The sequence below is a fragment of the Pleurodeles waltl genome, chromosome 3_1, assembly GCF_031143425.1.
Source record: "Pleurodeles waltl isolate 20211129_DDA chromosome 3_1, aPleWal1.hap1.20221129, whole genome shotgun sequence".
In the NCBI taxonomy this organism is placed as follows: Eukaryota; Metazoa; Chordata; class Amphibia; order Caudata; family Salamandridae; genus Pleurodeles; species Pleurodeles waltl.
The window spans coordinates 992,289,907-992,310,454 of NC_090440.1; the positions used below are offsets into that span (position 1 = coordinate 992,289,907).

Here is a 20,548-nt window from a genome sequence, read left to right on the forward strand (position 1 = left end):
CTACATTGTTTTCCATACTTCTTTTTTTCAACTCCGCCCTGCATTCTTAGCTAGTTGTAGCGCTCTACAGCACAATTACCAGCGGGATGGTAGACAGACGCCTTGTTATGAATAATGCCGTTTCTACATAAATATTTTTTGAAACCTCTTCAATAAACTGAGGTCAGTCTTCTGTGATTATGCATTTTAGTACCTCTTCTCTTAGAAAACTGTGATCCACAAAACTAACTACAATATTGGTGTCTGCTTTGGAAACAATCTCTGTTTGGGGCCACTTGGAAAAGTGATCAGAGCACACCAGGGTGTGAAATTACTAAATGGCCTTTGTGGCACATTTCCAGAACCTTATCTCTTAGAACACTTGGTGGAACCATCCATCCATTGCATAACACCGCCCCATTCTCTTCAGACAATTGATTTCTCAGTTCCCCAAAAATACGTGCATCATCATCCATTTCACTTTTTTGGGCCAACCATTCCTTATCCACTTACAAACGTTTTGCATTACAGCATCCTTTTCAATAGCCTCCTTCAATTAATTTTTCATCAAACCATTCACTTCCTCACTGATAACAGCAACACAAAAATGTTCAAACTTTTCCACGTCAGCATTCCCTTCATCAGAGTATTGCCCTGTAACAGGTAGATGAATTTGAAAATCAGCAGCTTTGTTCTTGACACTTGGTACATACTTACCAATGTAATTGTAATATATTAACTTAATGAACATTCGTGTTAATCATGGTGAGGCAGTTCATAGAACTTTACTAGTTAGCACTTTCGTTAGTGGCTTGTGATCACTGTGCAACTCCACCTGAAATCCCCTTATAAATGGTCTCAAAAGATTCAAGCCCCACACACATGTGAATGGCACCCGCTCAATCACGGAATACTTCTGTTCAGGTGGAGATCAGAAATGTGAGGCAACCACTATTACACATTCTTTTCCCAACATATCCACCTCGGTGAGCACAATTCCTAACCCTTCATTACTCGCATCTGTGGTAACTATATTATGAAGGCTTGGATCGAAACCTTGTAAAGGGGGTTCATTGGTACTATCCCTTTTTATGGAAACAAAAGCACAATCATATTCACTTGACCACATTAATTCATTTTTTGCCTTGAGAAGTTGTCTAATGGGATATGCCTTGCTCAAAATATTATGTGCATATTTTGAGTAGAATTCAGCCAACCCCAGGAATGCCGTAATATCTTCCTTACCGGAGGGAGCAGTTGTGTCATGTACTGCTTTCACTAAAGATGACTTTGGCACAGTTTCTTTGCTGCTAATTTCATGATGCAAGTATGCTACCTCCTTCCAAGCAATATTGCATTTGCTATACTCTACTGTCAAACCGCTTTCCTTTAACTTGTCCCAAACTTCTTCAATTAAGTTCATATCATGTTCCTTCTTGTCTCTGCCCATTATCAGTATGTCATAATGAAATAATAAGATATATCTTCAGTCTTTAAAATACAAATGCATGAGGTGCTGAAACATGGCAGCTGCCAATGCTAGGCTAAAAGGAACTCTTACAAGTTGGAAGCATCCAAAAGGTATTATAAATGGTGTGAGTCTGCAACTGTCTTAATGAAGGGAAACCTGATGGTATGAAGATTTTAAATCAATGGTCGTAAACCATTTCACTCATTTAGTTTCATAGATTTTTGAGAGGGAAACTGATCTACTAGAATGTTCCTATTTAAATCCCTAAACCTATGCAAAGTCTTAATTTCCCATTGAATCTTCACACAACTACTAGAGGGGAAACCCAATAAGATGGTTCTACCGGCTCTACGATTCCAGCCCTTTGCAGTTTGTCAAATTCAGATCATCCTTCATCTCCGAGGCACAATGGGACATCTGACTGTATACACACATGGTATGGCATTGTATCTTAAAATGATCTTATGTTGGAACCCCTTTAAACATCCAACCTTATCAGAAAAGACTTCTGGGTAAGCTGAAATAATTTCAGTATCATCTTTGATTGCATTATCCCTTACTGCTCAGGACTGTCGGGATCCAGTATAATGCAAAGATCTCCTTGGTCCCACCAGCCCAAAACAGATGGCTCTTTTTTGGCCTCTCTATTTTTTTTTTAAAGAGAGTTCTCTGAAATCTAAAACATCAATTGAATCACCAGTAAAACCTTTTGGAGAAATATTGGGGAATAAATTACTCCCCAAAACTGATGTAAACCTCCTATCTCGTACACTCTTATTTATACTGATATATGGGGAAGCAGAGTCAGCTGTTACTAATATTTTGACACCCACGATTAATAGTTTTCATTTAGATTTACTCCTTTTGGAATTTGACACATTAAAACAGGATTCTATATCCAGCATGCACATATTAGTGTTGTCCTCCTCATCACCAGACTGTGAATCTTGGCTTGAAACATCTTCTAGCATTTTTATTGCACCACTCTTCATTTTCTTGTAACCATTTTTTAAATGCCCTGTGATGCCACCTGCCAAACAATGTTGGTTTCTTGCAGGACATTTTTTGTTATTGGTGTAGCGCCCAGAAAAGCCACATCTAAAACATTTGCTACTACTCTTATTGTCGTTTTTCTCCTTTTGCCCACAGAATAAATGTTTTTCCATACTACACCCTTGTCTTTACCTTTCTTACTTTGTTTAGTCTTCTGAACTACTTCACTTGATTTGTGCATCTTTTCAGCATTATGAGTGTCAGTGCTAGTGTCAGATAGGACAGCTTTTGCACATCTACCAGTGAGTTCAGTACGCTTAACTATTTTGATTACTTCCTATAATGGTACCTCACCCTTGGCCCGTAAATTCTCTTGAATGGTTGGGCTAGCAGATTGCATGACAATCTGATAACATATTAGTTCACCATGTAAAGAACCAAAACAACATGTTGACACCAAATTTTTTCAATGCCGCTACATAGTCATCAATTGATTATTTTTTCTTTTGTTTCCTGTGGAAAAAAATTATATCTATCTACACCCACAAAAAAAGGTTGGCGCAAAATACTTGTCTAAATCCTCTAACGCATTAGAAAAGCCATCTCCATGTACAAATCTTTTTTTATGCAATTGTATATTTTCAACCCTGATGGCCGCAAGCAATTCAATAAAAAAAAATTATTTTCAGTTGTCAATTCTTCTTCAGAGTCAAAAATAGAAATATAGTTTATGAAGTGTTCATGCCATTCATACCACTTAAGTGAATAGTCTCCAGTAGAAGTAATAAATGGTTGGAGTGGTGTTAGGTTCAATGGATTATTGTAAGCCATGTAAGGAAAACAAAAGTTTATAAAACTGTAGGATGGGAAGTGTGTCTATAGTTGGTGCTTGATAGCCTTCAATGCTTTGAGACATAGCATTCAATACATAACAAAAAGACATAAATAAATAAAATCACCTGGATTTGTAAGATCTGAAGAAATCCTTAACAGAATGGTACTTGCGAAAAGCCTGGCTGGTTAGATAAATGTAATAGTAATAACAAACTAAAAACCCCAGGGGGGGACACAAACTATCCACCACTCAGTCAACTACACAATCAACACAACTCCCAATGATCAGTCAAGATAACGGAAATATCTCAAAAAATATAATTTAATAATTAATCCCATTCCGTAGTCTATTATTTTTTACTGATTTTTAACAAATTCCTGGACCAATTGGAACTGTCTAAAATAGATTTGGAGATTTAATATACAAATCAATTGGACAATAGATATCAAACATTGTACAGTAAAAAACGATAGACTACGAAATCTGTCTTGTCTCCCATTTTTATGTGTTGCTGTTGACTGCTTGGAGTACTATTCTGAGTATTTGTCTTCTTACGAGGCATTTTATTCACACGTTGTTTATGGGATGAATTATGAAATTATATTTTTTTAGATATTTCCTTTATTTTGACTGATCATTGGTAGTTGTGTTGATTGTGTAGTTGACTGAGTGGTGGATAGTTTGTGTCCCCCCCTGGGGTTTTTATTTAGTTATTACTGTTATGGTGCCCTGCCCCCTTGGGGTGATAGGTTGAGTGGGGCCCTCTCTATCCCTCTTTGTCTTCTTTAGATAAATGTAATATCCTGAATATACTGTAGTGACAAGCACGTGTGGGTTTGGATCCCATCCTCGTCGCCAAAAATTGTAAGAAAGCTACTGCACACCGAACAAAGAAAAGAAAGCTTTATTGCAGGGAATCTGACCCCAGCAGATTACCACGAAGTACAACACACCCGGCTGCTACACATTCCCTACTCTGCCCTCCAATATTCCATATGCAGTCCTTTTATCCACGTTCTGTGTTGACATCAGTCCCTGACTAGACACGTTCTTTCCTATTTGCATGACGACATAAGTGAGACAAGATTAGGTAAAATGGAGTGCATTTCTTCACTGGATGGGTCCATTTAAGCCTGTATTGTATCTCAGTGTAACCCATAATGTATTTCATTAACCTCAAGCCTCAACTGAGAGTTACAGATCAATACACCTGTACACACATTCCTGCCCCAGAAGCTACCCTGTGTGTGTGAGTGCACAATCGACAGTCCCATCTGTCCAAGCCTAAAATAAACCAGTTAGGAAAAGGAGAGGGATCTTTCTCCACACCAGCCCCAAGTGTCTGCCCCTAACTTTAATCTTAGTGCTCTTGTCCTTCAGGCAAGCTCAGGGCATTGCTTTGTTCACTAAGGACAAGAGAGTAGCATAACCAGAGGGCACTGAAGCACCAGCAGGTGGGTTTGTGCGTGCAACGGATCACATCACCAAATCTAAACATAAAAATGCACAGGGCAAAGACTAGTGTCTACTAGTGGGCAGTGTGAGGAGCTAGAGGCTGGCACAGGTGGGTAATGTAGGGAGTTGGCAGCAGTGGGCACTGTGAACAATTGGCACCTGGCAATGTGAGGAGCAATACTGCTAGTGTGAGAAATGCGCCTTAATGGCAGTGTGAAAAGTGGGCAATGGTGGGTGGTGTGAGGAGCTGGCACTGGTAGCATAAGGAAGGGGCTTCAAAGAGCAATATGTGAAGCAGGCATCAATAGACAGTGTGAAGACCTGGCACTAGCAGGCACTGTCAGGAGTAGGCAGTAGTGGGCAGTATGACAAGCTGGTACTGGTTGGTAGCATGTAGATCTGTCACGGTGACAGTGTGAGGATTTGGCACTGTAGGTAGTGTACAGAGCTGGCACAGGCAAATACTGTGAGCAGTGTGACCTGTGGGCACTGCAAGAAACTGGCACCAGCTGGCAATGTGAGAAGCTGGCTCCTACTGGCAGTGTGAGGACCTTGTACTGGCAGGCAACGTCAGGAGCTGGCACAGGTGAGCAGTCTGTGGTACTTGCACTTGTGGAAAGTGACAGGCATTCGTAGTGGCAAGCATGGTGGGGAGCTGCCACTTAAGAGTCTTATGAGGGGTTAGCACTGATCGACTGTATATGTAATAGACACTGTAAGGCAATGTGAGGAGTTGCCACTTAAAGGCCCTCTAAGGATTTAGCACTCGTAGGCAGGGTAAGAAGTTGGTGCATGTGGTGTTAAAGGCTGGTCCCAGTGGGTGGTGGGAGAAGCTAGCAGTATTGGATAGTGGGCACGCTCTCAATGGTGGGCTGGGTAAGGAGCTATCACTGGTGGCAAGGGGTTTACACTGGTGAGTAATGTGGAGAGTTGGCACTGACATGCAGTGTGAGAAGCTAGCAGTGGTGATAGTGTGAGAAGCAGACATTGTTTCACGGGGGAGCTGACACAAGTTGACAGTGTGATGAAACCTAGCAAACTGGCAAGTGTGATGCATTGGCATTGGTGGTCAGAGGGAGGATCTGCCACTGGTGTGTAAGATGTCAGCAGGGGGCGTAACACAGGACCCTGCAGTCCTTCTGGTGGGGGGGGGGGGTAATCTTTCAAAAGCCCCATTCACCCCAAAACCAATGAATATCTGTGAGATATTGGAGACCCTGTAGCCCCTCATCATATTCTTCAGGGGGCTCCATCATTTTGCGTTATCACCACTGGCTGCCAGTGCATAATGCTCTCAATTCAGCACTTTTCATAAACACCAGCCCTACAGCCTAAATGGACATACGCGCAAAAAGTGATTCATTACGCAGCACGTGCGGCACAAGAAAATGTAGAGCTCTTGGAAGATGGCGTGCTGGTTCACACTCAGCCCTTCATGGGATGCGTGAGGACCCGCAGGATGGGCCGAACATTGGCTGCTTAGCTCCACAATTTCAAGAACGTGTCTGTCCCAACGAGCATGTGAACTGACCCAGGTCAGTCACTCATCTGCTGCTGCTTTTTTCAAGTCTGAAGTTAACCATGATATTTTGATTTTATATTTTTTCTTTAAAAATGAGAAATATGCCCACAAAGTACTTCTCCTCAGTGCTAGGGACTACTCTAGCGAAGTGTACTTTTTGAGACTCCCAAAAATACTGTTTTTAGCCATTTTGTTCTCATATTGTCGAAAGCCAGGAAGTCCCACAACAATAAAGGTCCGCAAAAAAAACCACACATGGAAAAACTCAACAATCATTGGCAGAATCAAAATGCTAGCAGCCAACGCCGGACTCAGTGGCTTTGTCACTGTTTGTATTTTGTCCCTAGCATTCCAGTTATTAGTACTGCTACATCCGTGAAGGGAAGTGCAAAACTGAAATGGCCAGTCTGGACGAGACCTGCACGCCACCTGGTTAACCTGAGGTCGCTGTACTGTCACCAAATTGTGGTGACTTGAGCAAAAGTCCGTTGGGTAATCTGCCTAAATCGGGATAACGCTTAAAATGGTGAATGCACAAGCGCTTCGTAAAAACGCGCCTGGAATGGCCCATCCTTACCTGCCACCTGTAGTTTCTCGGCGCGGCCGGGCAGTGCCTCCTCCTTCATGGGCAGGACGGTCTTGCTGGGCATGTTTGCGGTTTAGGGCGCGTGGGTTGTCTTCTGGACGCTAGGAGGAACGTGTTAGACTCACCGCCTCGGTGGAAATGGGCACCGCGTGCTTTTATACCTGGTTCCACACATCACTCAATCACCGCAGAGGGCGGACCCCGCACAGTCCGCCCTGGAGGAACGCGAGGGTAAGGGGAGATCGGGCCAGGAGCTGGCCTTGGCTGGGACCAGAAGGCCTACACCTAGCCGAGATGGGTGACATGCACGGCCCCTCCCCCGCTGGTACAGCGCCCAGAGCAGCGTAAGTGCTGCTGACAGGGGGTCAAAGCTCAGCCGAAGGCGTTTCGTCTTAAGGGCCGACATTCTTGTTTATTCCTTCGGACTTTGCCACTCTTGCACCCCTTGGCATGCTTGCCCCACAGCGCATGCACCTCTGTACTGAGCTGCTCGCTGGTAAATGGTACATAGTGCATTAAATTAGCTTATGCACAGCAAAAGCACTATTAACATTTGTTCAGCGTCCGCTCCCTTTAGTGTGGACTCGTAGTGCTTTCTTTCGTAGGGCGCACTTTTTGAAGGGTTTTTGTGACTTCCTTCAGTTTTTTTTGTTTGCAGTTTTATATACCGCAAACTCGGCCCAATGGCACTGGTCAGATTATTTTTTTAGATTGAGGGAAATTAAGTTATTTCACCGGAACATCTCCCCTTTCTGTGCACCAGTGGTGTATGGAGAAGTGGTTGTGTGTGGTTAGTGGAGTTTTTTTAAGAGTCTGGTTTAGTAAAGGCTGGTGTTGGTTAATGTGAAACTGGAATGCATGTGCTCCTGCTAAAGTCCTTTCAGTTGTGTTATGTGTGTTGATGGCTGCATGGCTTTGCAGCTTTTCCCTGAACTGGAATGGTGCTTGTTCAGAGCGTGGCCTGCGCAGGTTGTTTTCCAGATTGAATCACTGGCAAGGTAAAACACTCTAATGCAATGTTCTAGTCATTAAGGCTGTGGTTCGATTAAGCTACATTTTATCTGAAAGATTCGAAAATACATGTTTGCATGGGTGATTCCGCTGAGTTTGCTAGCTACATGAACTTGATGGCAAGTTATGCATAAGCGATTGTCGAGGATTGCGTTTGGTGTGATTTAGGAGATCTGTCCAATGTGCTGTGTGTTCTGTTGGAGGTTAGTGCGCGTTGTGTCAAGTGCTCTTGTGAGTCCGGTGATAGCCATTTATATGGCATTGATGTTGCCTGTCTGCAAGGTGGTCTGTCAAATACAGTTTTGGGGGGGAAATACATTCAGAGGCAACCCTAGTGTTTCTAACCTGGACTCCACTGACTTTTAAGGGGGCTGTAACAACAATGCCATCAAGTGTAACAGCCAGCACCTCCCAGGCAGGCCCTGATTCCATTATTGGGACAGCACTTCCACATCTCAGCAGGATGATTATGCTATTAACCCTTTCAGTGCCAAGTTGTTTGCGAAGTCCAGGAACAAGTCTTTCTTTCTGTCTTCCTTGGCTCTTCTGTCTTGTAGTGTCTACAGATAAACCTGTAGTTTTTAGGTCTATCATGGTGTTGAAAGTCTTAGGGGAATATTTACAAGCCCCCAGCGCCACCTTGCGCTGCCCTAGTATAATTTGTTTTACGCTTACATTGCGCTAAGGAGGCCTTTCTCCCACGCCATATTTACAGTTGCGCAATGCTTGCATTGCACCACTTTGTAAACCCTTGCACCACATTCTGACTGCACCAGGCATAATGTATGCAAGGGGGGCAAAAAAATGGTGTAGTGAAATTTACAACATTTCACTGCACCATTTGTTCCGTCATTTTAATACCTGCTCAGAGCAGGAGTTAAAATGATGCACCCATTTTAACCAATAGGCCTCACTTTGCTTTGCTGCACTAGCATCAACATTTTTGATGCTAGTGCAGCAAAGCATCACAATAGGGTCAAAGCTTTTGGCGCTATTGTCCTAACGACCACCATGGTGTGCCGTATTGTAAATACGGCACAATCATGGTGTAATTATGTGGGGCAGGGGCAACAAAGGAAAAGTGCCACTTTCTTGTAAATGTGTCCTTAATTGTGTATCATACTAATATTGAAAGCTGGAGTTTATTTTCATTGGGCTTTAGGTCAGTCCATTGCTTTTCATTTGTTGACTTGTCAGTCTCATTTGCTGGCTTCCTATTTAATTACCTTTTCTCTGATTCTTGTATTTGCCCCTACTCTAAAGGATAGCTTCTTTACCGTTACCAAACTTTTGAATGGACAACTTGTATCCTTCCTCTACTTGAGATCGGGGAACTTTTTTTTAAGTCTGAGGTTTTGTAGTGCAGATGTCTGACCTATTGATAGCAATATACATAGAACTGGTTTGGGTCTGCCCCCTTTAACCACTGGCTTTTTTCAACTAGACTGTTTCAGTAATTGATTGGAGACTTTGTCACTCGTGTTTTGGTTCTGCTCGGTGGAGTATTTCTTTCTCACCTAGTGCTATTGTCTGTTTAGGTGTATCCTTCCATTTCTACTCCAGTGCTTCTATTGAAGTGGAAGAGAGACTACTTTACAACTACAGCCCTCTCTGTTCACTCCTACTGGCTTGCTCTTGAGTGTCTCACTCTGATGTAATAACACTGCATTCCTTATCACAATAAACCCATATCTGTTGACTTTGTCAATGCCTGTTTGTTTTGCTTTCAGCAATGCATTGGAGAGCTTGCTTGTGTGTTTTTTTACTCGCTTGTCCTGTGTCTGCTTTGACCCTCACATACCTGACTCCTGTACAAACTCTATGTTGCTTTCCTCCAGCTCCTCTATTGCTCCTCCTGATAGGGCTCCCTCCCCCATGTAATCCTCTCCCACCTCCACCATATTTCTCCTGCCCTCATTTTTGTAGCTCTATATTGATCGGAGGTGTTCAATTAATTTCCCACCCTCTTTCCTCCATTATTCCCCCAACCTCCCAACATGTTTTTTCACATTTCTACTTTTTTGGATGGCCCAAAGCTGCAATTTGCTACCAGGCCTCTCTTATTTTCAATATTGTGGCTTTGTGCACTTTCTAATATTGTTTAATGTTCTGCTCCAAGAAGGGCATCCACCATCTTCGAACAATAAGTAAAAAAAGGCATCTGCAGCATCAAGATGCATAGATGCACCGAGGTGATGTCACACGTAGGTCTATTTGTAAAGCCAAAATGTCAGCTAAACCCTTTCAAAGGTGCGACCTACTGACTTTGATACAGTTTGTTTATGTGGCATCGGTGCCACTCACAGCTGCAGACTGCATGTGCATATTGGTCAACAAGAAAATTAAGCTTCTCTTTCACTTTTCTATGCAAACATCATGATTTTGTGTTCTGGCCCTGTGAAATGTTTAAAGTTTAACATAACTTTTGTGGATCCCTCCATCCGAGTTCCAAAGTAGTGGGTGAGCAAATCAGAAAAGTTTCAGAGAACAAATTGCACACCTGTACCACTTATTGTACTGTGTTAACATTGGTACCGCATGGTGCTGCCTATGGTCTTGCTCTATAGCCTCTGTTGGCATTGTCTGATTAGTTTGAGGTCCAAGCTCCTGCACCGTCCAATTGTGTTTTTTAGGGTTGAGTGCACAAAGCACTCTGTCCCTGTTGTTAGCTTTGTACGGGCTTGTAACCACACCCATCAGTTTGGTTGGTTTGTGGGCTTGCCTTTTAAAATTTGCTTGACTTGATTAGTGAAAGATATGCATCTGTCATGCCTTTTCCGGTGTTTAGCCCTCCTCGAGTGCACCAGCTCAATGTTTTCCGTTTGGGTACTGGACTACTTTTTCCATTTATTTCATAGGCAGAGCGATCTCGCTGGGCAGTAGTCCTGCGTTTTGCATGACATTGACCCTGTTACATAGATAATTGTACTTTTGCCAGTTTCATGGATAATTGCACTTTTGCCGTTACATGAATAATTGCAGTTTTGCCCATACATTTCACTGCAAACAAATTTCTGTTTCCTTTTCTGGCTCCTTCACGCTAATAGTGACCGTCGGCTCGCTTATGTGAAACTGTTTTACTTTTCTTTTCAGTTTATGTGGCAAGAAAAGTCCAGTTAGGAGTTTACAATGCTAATAGCTCTAACTCAAGCAAACACGAGACCCATTGCATTGCAAATGCTTGTTCTTTTTGCAGTTTTATACAACACAAACTCGATCCGAAGGTATTGGAGATCTTTACATGAGCACCAGTTACATTACACAAGAACATATTCATGTTTAGGGAGATTAAGGCGGTGATTCTAACCGCGGCGGGCGGCGGTCGCCGCCCGCCATGCGGTTACCGCCAAATGACCGCACCGCGGTCACAAGACACCAAAAGACGCCAAAAGGCCGCCCGCCAGCACAGCGGGAAAGACACAGCAACGATGAAGCCGGCTCCGAATGGAGCCGGCGGAGTTGCTGGAGTGCGACGGGTGCAGTAGCACCCGTCGCGAATTTCAGTGTCTGCTAGGCAGACACTGAAATTCTTTTTGGGGCCCTCTTACGGGGGCATTGGCATGGGCACTGCAGGGGCCCCCAGGGGCCCCGCGGCACCCCCTACCGCCATCCTGTTCCTGGCGGGAGACCCGCCAGGAACAGGATGGCGGTAGGGGGTGTCAGAATCCCCATGGCGGCGGAGCGCGCTCCGCCGCCATGGAGGATTCTCAAGGGCAGCGGAAAGTCGGCGGTACACCGCCGACTTTCCGTTTCTGGCCGCGGCTGAACCGCCGCGGTCAGAATGCCCAGCGGTGCACCGCCAGCCTGTTGGCGGTGCTACCGCGGTCATTCGCCCTGGCGGTTTTTACCGCCAGGGTTAGAATGACCACCTAAGTGATTTGCCCAGAGTCACAGGATGTTGAGCCGATGCAGAGACTCGAGCCTGGATCCCCATATCCAAAGCCGGCAGCTCTGGCCAGAGCTTGTTTGTCATTTTGTTTGGTCTGGTATAAGCTGGAGCATGCACTAAAGGTTGTGTTGTTCTGGTTTGCTGTGTTGTGCGAGAGGTTCTGAAAGGGACCCACAAAAGTTGCTGTGATGTGATGTTGCAGTCTTGTAACCTACTGTGTGGAAGAGAAAAAGGAGGAAAGAGTTGTTTGTTCATAAATGATATACAAACCTCCGCTGGTTCAATCCTTGGGGATGTTGAAGCGTTCTGTTGGCTTGAGGTCAAGGCCTGTATTTGCAAGCATAGTTGTCCTGTCTCATATGTTTCAGATTAGGTGCAAGCTATGGTTCGGCTGTGCAGTTCTTTTTATGGTAAGGTGGAAGGTCCAGGATGAGAGTGCAGAACAGCATTATTATGTCAGAGTCATGCTGAGCGAGTTACTAAAAGCAACAAAAAAAAACAAAAAATCAAAACAACTCGTAATATAGAGATTGTGTGGAAATTGTAGGACCAGAGATAGCCTGACTGCTTTCCGGGAATGCAGCAGTTGCAATCTTCAAAGCTTAGCTGCTTGAATGTAAGTGCTGCTATCCATCAGACATTTTCTATGCCTGGGGCTCGTGACCAAAAGAACCACTTTTGAGTGGAGCTTCCTCTTAGGTTTGTAGTTCAGAGCATTTGTCGCTATAGAGGAGAACCAAACCTGTGATTATTCGGTAGGCGATGTAAAGCACCGCCTGGCTTCTGGGAGCCAACACAGTGCTTGTAAATGCAGTGATATTGGTTTTGTCCAACGGGTAAAGGTGCAGAAGTGTTCTGGATCCCCTGGAGGCAACGAAGGTTCCCCAGGAAGATGCTGGTGGCACAGTCTAGTCTGAAAAGATTGTGGGCAGTGATTACTAGGTCTGCTAAAAGGACTTCAGTAATGGAAATATGTGTCTTCGGATCCTCTGAGGAAGAAATGAAGATTTTGCGATTATCCGGAGAAATTAGCCAGAGTTGGGTACCCACAATGACCGCAGATGTTCAGACCCTAAGTTACCATCACCAGGGTGACGCTGATAGTCTTCAAACTCACTCTGCAAATTGGCCCTCTTTTGTATGGAAGAATCCTAGGCTGGACACAAGCAATGGTTCTCGCAGCCTCTAGTGAACGACTATGCACTCACAATAGACCATGAGTAGCATAATGGGTGCTACATGCTGAATCATCCCTTCCTGGCTTAATATTTTAGCAAGGGCACAACCCAAGCAGCAGACCTCTCCACAAAGAGAACCAACTGACCCTCTGGCTCTTTTTCTGTCTTATGGATAATGGCCACCCTGGGGAATGGAAGAACCAATGAAATCCTTCTCCAGCTGCGTCTCTCATTGCAGCTCACCTCCTTCACGATGTCCCCTCAGCAGAGCTCACCTGGTGTGAGCTGCATCCCAGTATGGCTGCAGAGCATAAGCGCAAACAGACTGCGCTTGCGCTGTGCATCCCATAACTGTGCTGCAGCGTGCACCGGAGTACAGGAGGCAGCTGCTGAAGAAAAGAAGACTCTACACCATCGGACGATGAGGAGAGGAGGACCCCCGGGAAGACCCAGGTAAGTCCTTGTCTCTTTCTTTTGTTGTCGTTGTTTGTGCACACTGGTGCACAAACAAGGGCTGAAACAGCCCTGGCCTGAATTCAGGCCAGGGCCGTAGGCAGTGAAAGCTGCAGTTTCAGGCCTCTTGGGAAAGGCCGGTGCACAAGAGGCCTGAAACAACAGTTTTCACTGCCTACGACCCTCTTGAATTTGCCTGATCTCGGAAATGCTAAGCAGGGTCAGGCCTGGCTGACTAGTTTTTTTCAACTCCATGGAATTCCACTGAGCCATACTCCGTTTACTCTGCCCCGGCCTAATTGTATGCTGCCTGTGTGAGTAGCAGTGTAACCAGTGGCATGATTCGCTAGAGAAGCAATGGACAAAAGATGTCCATTAGAAGCATTATTTCATGATGTCTTGATCAAACATTTTTCTCCTGCAGGCTAATCCTGTTGAATTATGAGAGGATTCTCTTCATTTAGATGGCTACAATGTCAGAAGAAAAAGCGAAAATAACCCACCTCCTACAAAGGTTCCGACAAGAATCCTGAAAAAGATAATCAGCGTTGAACATGAAATATATACACATACATAGAAACTAAACTATTTCAAATAATGTATAGAATTATTTTAATATTAATCACTAATATCTATATATGCAAGAGTGCTCTAAGGACAAAATAGAAAACTCTCTCTCTACAATCATTCATACCTAAGTATACCACACACATACATCAATAAAAAATAGATAACATAGAAAAATTGCTTAGTCAGTACTTACATCATCAAGATGTTCCACTAGAGAGGGCACTATTGTCCATCATATACTTTGTATATAAGATAAACTGAATATAACTAAATGCCATCCAATGACCAGAATACATCTCCAATTCCAACTAATCCTTGAAGATTTATTTTATTGTTTCCTCTATGTGTAGTCTTTTGCTGTATAAATTGTAGAAATCTTGTACATCAAATTCACAGTCCCGGAACTTCCAAACACCTCCTAGTGAGATAACGTGCTGACGTACGTTTTGGTATAATCTGGCCAGCAGGTCACACACCCTCTTCAGGGCACAAATATATTCCAAAGTTAGTTAAAATGTACAGAAAGAGAGGTCCCATCCATAAAGTTAATCTCTATATGAATTAATAAAGGAAAAATAATGAATAAACTGCTCAGTCCAAAGTCTGATTTGTGCAAATACATCACACACCCAGTATTTAGATTAGATACACCAAGATAAAATAAAAATAAAAAGACATAAAAAAATCCTCTATCATCTGTGTTATTAGTTAATAATACATGTGTCCTATAGAGATATGCATGCAACATCCTGAAGTGAATCTCCCAATTAGGCGACTAAATAGAGCTAATAAAGAGACAGATGGAAAACCCAAAATGATCCCAAAAAATGCAAATTGTACTACTAGAAATAAAAATAAACATAGAGAGAACCAATAGGGAAGACTATGAGAGCTCACCTACTAATATCAACCCATCTCATACTTATTATGCAGAACAGGGCACAGCATGTGGCCTACATCAATTGTACTGTATGTATAAGATACATCAAGAATAGTGTAGACTCTAAAAGGAACGAAGTCAAACAGGGTGAACTTTAGACAGGGGGCTTTTTAATTTATTGTCTCTAATAATATGAAGATATGTTATGAAAAACTTTCTACCCCCAGTAAGACCTAGATGTGCTAGGAAAGCAGTCAAAAAAACAAAAAATGTTAGGTTAACATTCCAAGAGATGCCCATGATGTTCTCATTAAATATAGCCTAACTTTACTAATGTGTCATAGTGAAAGAAGTCATTGACCATAACTACAGTATAGTAAATTAACATATGCTTACAAATAACAACATCCAAAAAACATATGTATATAATCAAGCGTCTATAGTCTCACAAGAATTCTGCACTATGCTCAAACTCATCCAACCATGTTTAACAAGCTGTACTCACTGTTCCTACACGTGCTGCAAACAATGGGAATCGCGTAACTAGTCAAGGCGGTCGCCCCTTATGAATACAGATAACCGATGGTCCCTTTTGAAGAAATGCGTGGTCTGTAATCTCCCACAACCTCTAGCTAAGGTAGCAAACGAGTTCTTGCTGCACCCGGTATCACGTAAATACGTGCACCCGGTCAGCGCAATAGACAGCGGTCTATTCCATCCAAACAGATAAAAAACGTCAAAATATGGCTGCCATGTTGCAATTGAGTGTAGAGCCAGTTCTATCTATACCACTATAAGCAAAGAGTGTAATTAGAGCTTAAGCCTCAGAGTACCTATATTCTACACAAAAAAACATATAGTACAGATATACTACTACAGGAATGTCCAAATAATTATAAAGATGAATAATCGACTATATAACATACCTACTTAAAAAACAGTCCTAGTACCTGAGAACTATAGGTACGATCATCTAACCCATAATTCAACCAGCATCTACAAAAATAACCTGCCTATAGAGACAACCATGGTAAAAATACTCATAAAATGTCTGGGTAGAAAAAGGGTCAAAGAGAAGTGGAAACGCAACCCCAAAAAATTGGTATGTTCCCACTATCTGAGATCAAAATATTGTATTGAGAAGGGGTGAAAAACAACCACAATGAAATTTATCACTGCCTACACAAAATCACCTCAAAGGAGATGAGTCAGTGACTAGAAATTCTAATAAAACTGCATCTAAAATACACTTTCCCAAGGATTTCTACCATTCAGACCCCTCTCCACTGTATTCAAGTAAAAAATCCAAAAGACCTCACGTTTCCTTCTATATGCATCTGAATCAGTACATTTTAGCAGGTCAGTTTTTTCCAAAATGGTCCATTTGAGGTCACTCTCTGTATGTTGCTGTTCACTGCAATGAAACTCAAGTGTGGCTTGGAATCTAAGATTCCTTATAGCTGGTTTATGTTCGCTTAATCTAGTTCTAAACTCTCTTCCTCTTTCCCCCACATAGCCTAAATTGCAAGGACAGAAAATGCAGAAAATTACATTACTGCTTTTACAATTGGTCATGGTTTTCAGACTAATGTCTCTGTTATTATATACCAAATGATCAGATACTACAGCCTGTGAGTGAACAAGCATTACACTGTCCACATCTATGATTTCCTAAGATAGGATTAGTTCCAGTTATACTTTTCTTAATATATGTACTTTCCAAGGGAAACCTAGCTTTAAACAATTTGTCTTTTAGATTGGAATTTCTCTTGTATTTGAACAGTGGAAGAGGAAGATAATCATTCCCTTCATTGCTGTTCAATAAATTCCATTGTGTATTAATTATTCCTCTGTTTTCATTATTAATATTGGAATGCTTGATCTCACACACACTAACCTTTGTTGTTCCTTCTTCTGTCTTCCTTCAAACATGGTCTCTCGTTGTACTACTTGGCTCTCTTATATGCGTATCTAATCAATCTTCTAGGATATCCTCTCGGGAGGAATTTCTCTTTTAGATAATTAAAATGTTTGTCATATTCAGTTATCTCACTGCAGTTCCTCTTAATCCTTAAAAACTGGCTAGATGGAATACTTTGGCGTTGGCATCTCGGGTGGTAACTCTCAAAATATAGTAAAGTAGTGCGAGCTGTAGGCTTAGTATACAAAGACACCTGTTGCTGTCCTTGATCTCCATATATGAGAATATCCAAAAATTCCACCTGCTGGTTACTGATATTAGGAGTAAATTTCAAATTATCATCCCACAGATTAAGCCATTCAACGAACTCCTGTAAGGCATCTCTATCTCCTTCCCACATAAAGAAAATATCATCTATATAGCGTGCCCAATGTTTAACATTTTCAAAAAAAGGCGCAACCTCAGCGTAGATGAATCTCTTTTCGAAAAGTCCCATGAAAATGTTCGCCACACTAGGGGCACAGGCTGCTCCCATGCTGACCCCTTTTATTTGTTTAAATATATTTCCATCAAATTCAAAATAGTTTTCCCATAACACAATCTTTAAGCAGCTAAGGATTAAATTAATAGGCATCTGAGAGGTTGTTTCCCTGAGTACTTTCTCAACAGCTTTATAGGCACCATCTTGTGGGATATTGGTATATAAAGCCTCAATGTCCAAGGTGACTAGTTGGTGTTTATTAGGGTCAAAAGGTAAACCTTCCACTACTATGGAAATCATATGTGACGTGTCTTTAATGTACGATGGAAACTCGTGAACTAAAGGTTTTAAGAAAGTATCAATGTATTTAGATAAAGGCTCGGTGGCTGAGCCTATAGTGGACACAATGGGCATTAAAGGAGACTCTTCATTCTTTTTATGAGTCTTAGGTACTCCATATATAGTTCGATGTTTAAGATTCCCACCTGTAAGGAAATTGAACTCACTTCTAGAGATATAACCATTTTGTATACCTTCTTCACAGAGGGCTTTAATTCCAGAATTAATCTGCATGGATGGATTACCTCGAATTTTACTTAAGTGATCCTCAATGGCCAGCATAGTTTTCATCTTATGTTTGTATCTTTCAGTATCCATAACAACTATACCTCCACCTTTATCACAAGGATTAATGGTGTTTAGCCTATTCTGTTGAAGCTCTCTTAAAGTGGTCTGTTGTACTATTGTAAGATTAGAAGAAGGAGGGGAAACAACTCTTAAAGCCTTATTGATTTTACTCATAACTATTTTTTCAAAAATGGCTGCTTCTGGACCAACTGTGTCCAGACCAGGAATAAAAGTGGATTTAGGTCTAAGGCCTGAAATGATATTGTCCAGTTGAACTTCTCTATTAGAGAAGAATTTGTTTAGCCTGATCTTACTAAAAAAGGCTTGAATATCTTTGACAAGTTCAAATTTGTTAACCCTCTGACTAGGAACAAACAAGAGACCTTTCTTTAAGAGATCCATAGCTGACTGTGATAAATTGTGCAAATTAAAGACAGGTAGAGCTTTTGAAACATCTATGCTTTCCAATACTGATGTTTTCGTGTCTGCAGATACTGATGGAACTGATCCGACTGATAATAAGGCCTCCCTCTGCCTCTGTTCTGTTGTCTTCTCAGGGAGCTGTTCCTGCCTCTTCAATAGTCTAAAAAAGAATTTGCATCCCACATATTCTGTGATCTTACTTCCCTCGGGAAGTCATGTCTATTGGAACCAACCTCACCATCAGATTCAGAGGTATCTGAGAAAGTACCTCTCCTTACTCGTGAGGAATTTGGAGTGAAGCTGGCCTCTCTGGATAGCTCTTCTGAATAGAAATCTACACGAAGGTAAGGATATACTCTTTCTTGTGAAAAGATTCTTAGATCTTTTTTAAGTTTGTATATTTTCCTTTTGAGCAAATACTCATGATATGCCTCTGTTTTTTCAATGACCCCTTCAATTTTCTCTTTGCATCCTCTACCGTATCTGTCTGTTTGATTTTATTTTCAAGTTGGCTGATCTCTTTTTCCAAAATAGTTATCATTTCTTTAGCTGTTTCTATGATTAATATAATCCAGTCTCTAGAACAACGGTTGGCAATTAATGTCAACACCATGATGCACTGGCTATCTCAAGTGAGAGGATTTCCCTTACAATTTGTGATTGACATGCGGCATTTCTAAGACAGACAGTAGAATGCTTACTGCGTCTTCCATCAATCTGGTCATGTACGTGTTTATACCAAGAGAGGGGGACTGATGCTGATAAGGGTGGCAGAAGCCAGCAAAATAGTGCTGTGAGTGATGCTGAAGCTTCTGGTGATGTTGCAGCTCGTGAGCACCAAGTTCTACCTCCTTCCAGACTGGATGCTGGCTCATGCTAACATAATAGCAGTGGGGCTAGCGACTGAAGCGAAGTGGAGAGAAACTATTAGGCCGTAGTGAGTTGAAGCACCTGCGTGCTACTAGAGGTCATGATTACCTGGTGATCCAACAACTGCTTCCTCCCAGACTCGTTACTGGCTTCTGCCACACCAGTCTGATGTATACAAAAAAGTGATGGATGGAATCCTTGAATTCATCTCAACCGCTGGTAATCACTCAGCCCACATCCCAGTCCATTGCTATTTTGCACACCATGCTGCCTCAGTTGGGACCCTGCATATGCAATTCAGTCTTGACCCTACTCCAAAAGGAACAGTCAAGACCAAACTACCAGGCCAGATCCTCCCTTCCCTGGAAGACAAGCAATGCAGGACCAGTTTTGCGCTAGTGCTAGACCTGGCATCATTAGGGTGGTCTTACCCCAGACGTTTTGCCTTTTACCTCCTGTTTTGCTGCTGTATCCTTTTGTTGGCCTTAGGACTCTGAACACTTTACCACTGCTAACAAGTGCTAAAGTGCATGTGCTTCTCCCCTAAACATGGTAAAATTGGTGTATCCACAATTGGTATATTTAATTCACATGTAAATCCCTTGTGAGGTTGTATACCTTATAACCAGGGCCTTTAAACTTAATGCTACTAGTGGGATTGAAACCCCGATTGTGCCACCCGCTTACATAGCCCTGTACACCTGTCTCGGGCCTGGCACCACAGAGCTTTTGTGTGCAGTTTCACTGCCACTCTGACTTGACAATTAAAACCTCTGGTCAAGCCTTAAAGGCCCCCTTGCTTACATATAAGTCACTTCTAAATTGCCAGGCGCGCTGCATGTGCAGCGCCCCGAGCGACCAGTCCCTTTAATTGGTGGAGCACGAAGCCCTTAATGCTGCGCGCTGCACCACAAATGACTGCTTGTTGTTCCAGAAGTCGGCTTTTGGTCTTTCTCTTACCTGCTGTCTAGGCATTCTCCGCGTCCTCTGCTCCTCATGGTACTGGTGTTAGGTTCATCCTTTTCCTGCATTTGGTCCATCATGCTTTATTTTCTCAAAATTTCAGTCGGAAGTCATTCCGCTCTAAAAGACAAAAAGAAAATACAACGTTGAAAAGCTAGAAACTCTTCAACCTTGGTAACATGCTTATGGCGCTTGTGAACTGTTTATAGAACCTACTTATCTGATGGATATCTGTTGGATCAGATGTTTTGAGTTATGTGTCCTTGCTGTTGAAAAGCCTGGAAGAAAGAAAGAAATAAGAAAAAGCTTTAGCATTAATGACTCTCAGTATCATTTGTTCAAAAACAAATATTTAAGATCATCTGTTCACTTTTGGAAAGGCCTTGGACATTAGTTTGGAACCTGAGTATAAACGATTCCACTAAGCATTTATATTTGTTT

General features: G+C 42.3%; 1 protein-coding gene across 2 annotated transcripts in view; it reads right to left on the reverse strand.

Annotated features, from left to right (window-relative positions):
* LOC138284884 (peptide methionine sulfoxide reductase MsrA-like) overlaps positions 1-20,212 on the reverse strand; it is a 169,693-nt gene extending 149,481 nt beyond the window's left edge. Inside the window, exon 1 of one of the 2 annotated variants that reach the window (XM_069224127.1) lies at positions 20,105-20,212. Coding sequence is in view for 1 of the 2 variants with exons in the window: in XM_069224125.1 (XP_069080226.1) it covers positions 6,833-6,905 (73 nt within the window). In the remaining variant the exon portion in view is untranslated. Of the gene's footprint in view, positions 1-6,832; positions 7,013-20,104 lie in introns of those variants that run through there. The other variant, XM_069224125.1, reaches the window with a different exon arrangement.
* Between the last annotated feature and the right edge of the window lie 336 nt (positions 20,213-20,548).